Here is a 9,667-nt window from a genome sequence, read left to right on the forward strand (position 1 = left end):
TATAAGTTGTGCTAAATGGTTGCAGCTATTTGAGTATGTGCTGGTTTGTGTACCAAATACTGTAAGATGTGCTGGTCAGTGTGCTGGCTACTTAAAGGTATGCTGGTGACTAGAAGATGTGCCGGTTGGTGTGCCAGATGCTTAAGTATGTGCCAGATCATCTAAAAAGAGGCTGGTCGGCATGTTGATCACTTTATGTTGAAATTGGTGTGCCAGGAATATAATTCTAACATTGTACAATGCAGGGCGTATACAAGGCATCATGTCCATCTAATACTGGTGCTCAATCAAATGCTTTTGGGGTGAATGGAGTCATCAAGACATGATTATCCAACATCATGACCTCAATACATAGATTAAGATACATTGTGTGAAACATCTATGCCAATTGTTAAGAAGCCAGTCTTCTGTACACCAATCCATCTCCTGTATACTTGTTTTTGGCAAACTATGAAAGATATCAAAACAATTGTATACTAATGTATCACAAATAAACACATCTTTATATGTTGCAAAACATATATAGATTTATAGACCAGAAACCTCTAATATTAAATGAAGTTTATTTTGTAAATGTCAAATTTCCTGAGTCATACAAAACATCTTCTCGAACATAAATATAGGAAATAGTAAGAACACGGGTGACAAAACAGTAAACATCAGTCTCTAAAGAAAGTATTTCAGTAAAATGTTTTCCACTCATGTAGAGGAGTAATCACATTTACTAGTTGTACAAGGGATTTAATGCCATAGAAATAGAAATGTAAATATTTTGACTTAGCACAAAGAACTTCCATGTTTCATTTGAGTAACAAGAAATCTGGATCATTTTTGTATTTAAACAATCAATCAGGTTCACAAACCTATATCACTTTTCTTTTCAAAGCAAATCTGTTTGAAATATTTGGTATAAAAATATTTTTATGAGAGCAAATAAGCGACAAATTGTTAGAGTAAACATTTGCTAAAATTACAGTACCACAAAAATCACCAGCAACGAACTGACTGTTGCATTTTGATCATGATAACAAGCAACTCTCGACTCCTTTGCAAAAACCCATGCAGATCATCTCAAACTGGAATGCTACTGAGCTGAAAAACATGCCTTCTGTGAAAAAAATCTCTCACTGTAAAAACAAACACACAGGGCAGAGGCCTCAGATTTCCACAGAGGAAAAAAAAAAGTTGGCTCGGTAGGTAATGCACTGTTCGATCCAGAGGCTAAAATATATTTGGGTGTTGTACTGTACAAACAAAGTGCAGTCGAAGTGAATTTAGAGATGCTACTCTTCAATCTGGTCCCACAACATGTGATTGTTTTAACAGTTCATATTTGGTCCCATACAGTTTATAAATATAGACATGCAGACACTTTTTCATATAAAATAAGGCAGGTTTCACTAAACACTCTCTCTCTCTCTTAAAGAGAGTCACAGTCACCATCCTCCATCACAGTCAGTGTGAGGCAGTAAAGAATGGGGTGGGCAGTATCAGATGGCCTTCACGTCAAGGAGATGACCATGGTGGGCACCCTGTCTCTGGGCTTTGATGCTCTGTAATCTGCGACTGTGGAGGGTGAAACGTGACCAGACCAGTAGCTGCAGCAGAGCACAGGTGATGGGCACAAACACCAGTAGGTAAAAGCAGCCCTGACGCAGCGGAACAGGGCTCTCAGCATCTGAGACAGCCACAGCTGCCACAGAATCCTTAATAGGGTCTCTTTGAAAGATGTCATAACCTGGAGAGAAAAAGAAAATGCGAGAGAACCGTGAACATAATTCTTCTTTCAGATTTTGTTGAAAAATAAATGTTAAATATAACCCCAAATCGGAATCCTATGGAAATCCTATATAAACCTTGGACGAAAAAATTACATTGACTTATTACATTGTAGACAGTTTGAATCCAAGATATTTCAAGTTTTGTCTTGTCAACTTTATTTTGTTTGTTAATATACATCTATTCTTGTAGGTCAGAAACACCATCACAAACATGGCATGAGGGCAATTTTGGGATAGTAACATCATTTTAAGAATATTATAATAATATTGTGATTTCAAACAGGTGATGTTAACAAGTGACTACAATACAGATTTGCATTGCCAATTGCCACTTTACTATGCAAAATTGAAGCCTTATGTCTGTAAGCAGCCTTTCTGAGCTCTGGGGCATCTAGGATGAACCACCACACAGTAAAAAAGTAATTCTAAAGCCAAATCATCTTATAGAAATGTTGTTAATGCTTAATTACCCCAACTTTTTAAAATGTCTGGCAGCCCTAAAATGCAGGAATGAAAATATAATAAAAAATGTAATAAAGCTTCCCTACAAAACAATCTTGGGTTCATACTGTCTGCCATGAACTCATTGAATGTACTGAAATAGAATTAATAAAATTAAGAGGGTTTTAGTTAAATCACAAGGTTTAAAGAACAGTACAGTGTGCAGAAAGAAAAACACCATACCTGTGTACACACACAGTAGCCAGGTGCCAATTAGGGGGGCAAAGGTCTGGCCAGGTTTTGTTACCAAGGCAACCATGCCAAATAGCAGTGCTGAGGCTGCATGCTGTCGGCGGTTGATAACGAAGTCTTCATCAACCAGGTCCGTTATGACCAAGTTCAACAGCTTACAGGTCCCCTCTGTAAACACTCGGTTACTGTAAAAAAAGGTTTTCATATAGCTAGATCAGTAAAGACATTAAAGTTCACCCTTTCACATGTGCTATTTTCTAACACTCCAACACTTCACTCTCCAGCAAAATCATTTTAGACTTTGGAATTTGAATTGGCATTGTTTTAAAGTTTCATGATGAACGGACCAACAGAAATGCCCCAAAATGACTTGCAATAAAAACTTCACACTGGCTTCCACTGAATGCTGAGAAGTGTTTTTTTTTCCCAACCGTTTCCTGTAAAAGTTGCCATTTTGGAGATGAAAGGTTTTCACGTGGCGGTGAGGAAATGCAAGTTCTTTTGTGTCAGTTGCATTGTCCTATTGTTCCCGGGGAGATCTTAGAAGGTGACAACAGCACCGCTGTCTTCCCCATTCACTATCTCCCCTGGATAACATCTTCACTCTCACCTAAACCTAACCCACCGCCCTCTTCCCCTTCTTTCTCTTGTAGCAGCAACAGACTGATGATAAAGCTGTGACTGACGGGTGTGAACAAGATTCCATCCAGGTATGATCAATATTCAACACCAAGAATGATCAATAACTCAGCTAGCATACTGAGAATGAAAGTACATTCAAAGTGTAATAATTAAAAAACATGTTAAATTGTTGCAGAAAGTTCTCTTACAGTTAAGCAGAGATTCTCTAATAATATCGTGGAAGTATTCTGACGTTTATTTAATGTCAATTCTGTAGAATTGAAATTGTTCCTGGAGCTCTTTTGCTTTTACTAGTATGGCTATTCAGCCTCAATAAACAATATAATGCATTTGAAAAGAAAAACACAAGGCAGAGTATGCAAGTGTCAGTTTATGTATGTATGTATGTATGTATGTATGTATGTATGTCTCACCTGGCAATAAACAGGCAGAGAAGATAAACATGGTCTGCTCCTGCCAACAGCATCGCTATACTAAGGCCCAGTTTCAATATAAAAAGCCAATGCACAACCTGGTAGACTCCCAGTTTTCGACACAATGTCAGAAAATAAAGGTTGTTGAGATGGGGAGCTATGTAAGAGATGCCTGTAAGTTTTCACAAGAAAAAGAAGCATGTTAAAATAAATAAAACAGACAGAAGGCATTAACTACTGCTAAGCACAAAGTAATCTAAATAATCAAACAAATTTTGATTTGCTAAATCATTAAATAAATGCAGCTATAGACTGCCCTTTTAACTGGGATAGGGTCTTAATTAAAACACAAAACAACCCTCTAAGAAACAATCATTTTTACCCAAGAATGCCTCCATTAATTTCACTACTAGACTAGGTCCCCACAGGCAAGGTAAAACAGCAAGGAATGTTAATATACTGAGGTCTTGTGAACTTTGTTAAATTTGGCAAATGCTCAACAACAGTCATACGGCTCTTACCCAGCAGAAATGAACCAGTGGATGCAGAGATTTGGTCTGATAAGAGGTGTTCCAGGAACAGAGGAAAAAAGTTATTGTTGAAGTGGCAGTGAAATACCTACAGAATGAAAAAAAAATCCAACAATTACTCTGAGAGTGATCAAAAATATAATTAAATAAATACACATCATGTCATGTCATAGTGAAAATATTTACCTGTACAAGGTTCATTGAAACAAACCACATAAAGTTCCTGTGGCGGGAAAGCTGCTTTAGATACTCTCCAAGTGTGACAGGCTTCTCTGTTGGTGCAAGAGGGGCTTGGCCAACACACAGTCTGGGATGAAAATGATACAAAAAAGAACACAAATAAGAGAAGAGAGAATGAAAGAGGTGTCATGAGCAATGGGTAAAAAGGTACAAAACATCAATTGTGCTCTCTCAATCTCTCAGGTAGAGGCTCACAAAGGACCGGGACAACTTTGTAACTAGAGAAGCATTTTCTCATCTATCTGCCTGCAAGAGTGAGTACGTGCCTGTCCACCCATCCCTGAACTGCTTATACCTACAGGTAAACGCGGCTCCCACTCTCATTACACTAAACAGTTTCAAAAACCTACAACAGCAACACAAGAAAGTAAAGAGGTCATCCTGTTTAACAACTCTTAGCCAAAATATACAAAGCTTCAGAAACATGAGTGGGCCGAATTCTGCTCATAATGGATTCCACAGCTTTTACATTCCTCATGATATGAATCGCCAGTACAATCTTTTAGGGAAAGAGGGAAAGAAAATTCAATAATGCATAAATGTGAATTACAGTCAGTAGGAGCATACATTCTTCTAGAAAATGCTTTGTGGAAAATTACAGCTAGTAACTATTATATTAAATTATGTAAAGCACTGTGAACACTTTACCCTGCAATAAACTACTGTCTTATGACCTAAAAAACAATTGAAATCTGCCTGTGTCAAGTTACCAAGTCAGTAATTCTGCTAAACACATAAGCAACGCATCAAAAAACAGACATACCCTTTGAGTAATTCCTCTTCATTCGTGTGTGACTGAACCTCCTTCTGGAACCTAAGGCGTAGCAGACGAGACACCACAGCAAAGCCCACCATAGACAGGGCAGCCAATGTCACGCAGAAGAATCTAAAAGATGTAAAATCCTCCTTGTCCCAAAAAGAGTAGGAGAGGAAAACAGACAGGGACCCCAGTGCGCTGAACAGGGAGCTGTGGAAGTTGAGGCGTGTGCGATCATTTGCAGACACGGCCAGGTCAGCCAGCAGGGCATTATGGTTCAGGTCCACCAGCGTGAGGAAACCGTCGTAAAGGCACAGGCAGAGGATAAACTGCAGACCAGGATGGGCCCAAGCCACCCAGAAAGCCAGGAAGGAAAGGGCAAAAAGTGGCCCATTCCTGGAGAGAGACTGTAGCCGCTTTAGCACCACCTCTGGAGCGGAGATCTGAGATCCAGACCTGAGCAATCAAACAAATAAAATAAATACAAATTTCAGCTCTAAAGTTTTGCTTGTTATTCATATCTAAATGTTGGTCACGTCTGAGCCAATAAATAAATAGTATAAACACAGTTCTTACTGAGGAGAGCTAAGGAAGGAGCGGTCACTTAGCCAACCAAACAGGGGGTCATTCAGGCTATTCCATATCAGAAACACAGTCTTCAAAAACAAACCACAAAGGTGTTATTTAAACATTAATCCATTATTATAATTCCATTTTTATATTTGTCTACACTGACAACTTACCTCACCAACCCAGAAGGAGACTTTGTCGATCTTGTACACAGACACAAAAGTGTCCACATAATAAAGCAAAAAGACATTATGAAGGATGGAGACAAACAGGGACAGGGAGCCATACAGCACAGCTGTGGAGACACCCAGGTAAAAACTCCACACTCTCTTTCCCATCCTTCTCACGTTCTCTCACTTTCCTTCGGCTTTTCCTCCACCAGCAGGGCTTCATTCAGTCCATAAGCCAAGTACGGTCTGGTCATCATCCTACAAACGAATTCTGTCAAAAAAACAAAAATAAAAGTAAGAATATCATGAATTAATAAAGGATAGTTTAGAATAGTAACACTCTTATAAAACTTCACTTTTAGAAATTCTACTACAATTTACACTCATTCATTACATCTATACAGTCATGCAGTCATCTAATTAGCCAATCGTTTGGCACCAGTGCAATGCATAAAATCACACCAATAGCTTAATGTTCACGGTAACCAATAAAATGTTTTGAGTTTTTTTTAATGTGGCTTTTTTTAGTGTAATAAAAGCTGGGTAAATATTTGAAGAACTACTGATCTAGAAAATATCTGCAGGAAGGAGCATCTCGGAGTAAAGTTTCCAACATGTTGTGCAGTATTAGTGCAGTATAGTGCACCTAAAATGTGCTCAGGGAGTGTGTGTCATGTTAATTGACGTTACTGTTTATCCGACATCTAAGTCTAAGCCTTTTCTTAAACACTATAGGACAGTTTTCTAGACAGGGATAAGACCTAACCATCTACCCATTCAATCATCTACATTCAAAATGCACTGTAGACTGTAGATTTCTTTATCCCTGTCTGGTAAACTACCATGTATGTTTCTCTTTTATAAAGTTAAGCTTACTTTGTACAAAAGAAAATAAGCACAGGAATGAAGCTTAATAATTTGCATAACAATCAAACAGAGAGTAATAATACAGTGTCAAAATGCCAAAAAATCCTAAAGCAGTTGTGTATCCAAATTCATTAATAGGGTCTTCTCTTGTGTTTGCTGCACTGAACAACTACCCTAGTAAAACCACTTCAAGCACCCTTTTTACAATTTTAAGCACAACCCTAACAAGTGGCATTCCTGTGAGAGGAAAAATGCATGATCATCATCATCATCTGGCTCCTGTCAAAACACCTGACTTTCACACTAAACAAGCCTGCACATGCTTCAGCTTTGACTTTACATAAAGCACATACCATTTTGTGGTTTCTGAAGGTTATACAGTCACGCCTGGGCTTTCAGATCAGATTTTAAACACAATCCAAAGCTAAACTTGGATGTTAGTGAAGTTCTTATCTGATCTGTGCAGTGAAGTGAAACCCCTGGCTACCCCTTGCTGGATCATATTGCCCACACTGCGATTTTCATCTCATCTCATCTGCCAGAACAGGTGGCTGCTCCCTAGTGGCTATAAACACTGAAATCTCTGATCCTGGCAGAGATCAGGCACAGAGAGGGAGCCAGTGTAGTGACAGGTTGCTCACCTGTGCTTTTTATTTAACAGTGTAGCAACATGCAGGAATATGAAGAGAGGGGGTCCTATTCTTAGCATAGCTGTACAGTAGAAGCTACAGAATATCTGTAGAAGGGGATTATTATCAATTACTACACACTATTTTAAGTCAAATTTACAAACACAATCAACACACCCCTATTAAAGCTGTGTCAATTTACTGTAGATTTTACTGTAAATGCAAATATTTAAAACATACAGCTCTGGAAAAAATAAAGAAACCACTTAAATTTCTGAATCGGTTTCTCTGATTTTGCTATTAATAGGTATATTAAAAAGAATGTAAGTAAAATGAACATTGACTTTTATTTTATAAACTACAGACAATATTTTTGCCAAATTCCAAATAAAAATATTGTCATTTAGAACATTTATTTGCAAAAAAATAAGAAATGGCTGAGATAACAAAAAGATGCAGAGCTTTTAGACCTCAAATAAACAAACAATTATATATTTATAAAGTTTTAAGAGATCAGAAATCAATATTTGGTTGAATAATCCTGGTTTTTAGTCACAGTTTTCATCTTGGCATGTTCTCCTCCACTCTACACACTGCTTTTGGATAAATTTATGCCACTGTGATGATTTGTGATCATCCATCTTCCTCTTGATTTTAGCTAACTAGCTAATATAATAAAGAGACACAAGCTGATTAACACTACGTAATTAGGCTAACTAGGGGTAACTAGCACAAAAACCTGAAAGCTCAGAAATGATTTTTCTGATTGATATAAAAACTAATCAAGTGGGGAATTAGATAGTTAGTTAGCTAGTTAGCAAGGTTAGCTTGTTGACAACACTGACTACAGTAAGTAAAAAGCCTCTGTACTAACTGTTGAACGGTTCTGGTTATCAGTCAGTTTGCTAATAAATGCTATTTAATTGAAATTAGCTCGAAAAACACAATTAACCTAGATAACTACAGACTATCATCGCAATGGGAGTTAATGCTAGTAAGCTAAGCTAGCTAACCCAGGTAACGCTAGTTAACTAAATGGCTACAAAGCTAGTTACGGTGTTTTGTCGAGTTGTGCTACCCTGTCAAACTGTGCTACCCAAGTGTATATTTAAAAGGTAAAAATCACAGAAAAGCACCATATTTTAAAAGAATGAATTAATATATAAGGATACAGTTAAAAGGGAAAAGGCGTGATTATATTTAGTATTTTTTATTGCTCGATTATTATTATTATTATTATTATTATTATTATTATTAACTGACACTCCATTCTACAAAAAAATACGTAATGACAGAGGAGGGGTTAAGGTTGTTGAATATGCACCCACGTAAAATTCAGTAGAACTACCACAAAACATAAGGAATATAAAATACATTTGGGTCCGCGCATGCGCACTGGTTTTGAGAAGCACATTTCGACGGGTAGCACATCTCGACACAACAACCGGCTACGTGACTACTCCTAAACCCAGACCAGCCCCACTATTAACAACCAGCTTAATATTACGCTACGTCTCCAGTCAATGTAGCTACACCGAACCCCGGTAAACTTATTAACCCGCTAATGTTAGCTCTCCTAATTATCCCCCGTTTCATCAGACATGCCTACGTGTTCAGTCACAGCAAGACTCCCAGCTGGCAGAAGCGCTGAGCCGCCCGGCTGTTTCCGAGTCTCGCCGTCCTGTTGGACCTCTCCCCGTACTCACCATGCGGGCACAGCGGCTGGGTTACGGGCTCCGAGATCGCTGGAATGTAAATATCCGTTTATGATAACCCACAGGACCCTAAAGCGGTGTTTTCAGCCGTGTTTCTGCTGGAGCCTAGTGGTGGAAAACCCCGCCGGCCGCGTAAATCCTGTCATGTGTGGGCGAAACACGCATGGCGTCATCATTAGATCCCACACTACTAGAAACACCTCCTCTTACTCCTCATCCCTTCATCCCCTCCTCCTTCTCTTATTCCTCATTCTCCCGCTTTACTGTACTCTAATTCTTCAGTTTTTAGAACACCCCTGGTCCAGTAAACTGGTCCAGTAGCTGTGCTGTATGATCCAAACAAACTGCTTTAACTCTGCCTGGCCAAAAAAAAGTAAAAGTGGATTTAAGTAAGCAAATGATGTAGGATTGCTGCAGTTGTTCAGGTCTATGTTCAGCAACAGTATGTGATGAAAAAATAGTCAGCTGACTATCTGAAAACACTGAATAGAGACCAGGTTATTCCATCAATGGAATATTTCAAGTTGACAATGGCGAATTCATGGGGCTGGAATTGTGAAAGAGTGGTTCAGGAAGCATGAAATCATAATTTTTACACATGGATTTGCCACTAGACCTTAACCCCATTGAGAATCTTTGGGATGTGCTGGAGAAGGTTTT

General features: G+C 38.5%; 1 protein-coding gene across 1 annotated transcript; it reads right to left on the reverse strand.

The window, feature by feature from the left end:
- Positions 1–546: 546 nt before the first annotated feature.
- Positions 547–9,196, reverse strand: mfsd13a (major facilitator superfamily domain containing 13A). The gene is made up of 9 exons (XM_007259191.4): positions 8,999–9,196; positions 5,800–6,067; positions 5,633–5,712; positions 5,063–5,512; positions 4,246–4,366; positions 4,051–4,147; positions 3,530–3,701; positions 2,466–2,659; positions 547–1,738 (listed from the first exon to the last, which is right to left on the reverse strand). Exons 2-9 carry the CDS (start codon positions 5,962–5,964, stop codon positions 1,491–1,493), a joined length of 1,527 nt encoding a protein of 508 aa, XP_007259253.2. The 5' UTR covers positions 5,965–6,067; positions 8,999–9,196; the 3' UTR covers positions 547–1,490.
- Positions 9,197–9,667: the final 471 nt, after the last annotated feature.

Source organism: Astyanax mexicanus, chromosome 15 (assembly GCF_023375975.1).
Source record: "Astyanax mexicanus isolate ESR-SI-001 chromosome 15, AstMex3_surface, whole genome shotgun sequence".
Lineage (NCBI taxonomy): Eukaryota > Metazoa > Chordata > Actinopteri > Characiformes > Acestrorhamphidae > Astyanax > Astyanax mexicanus.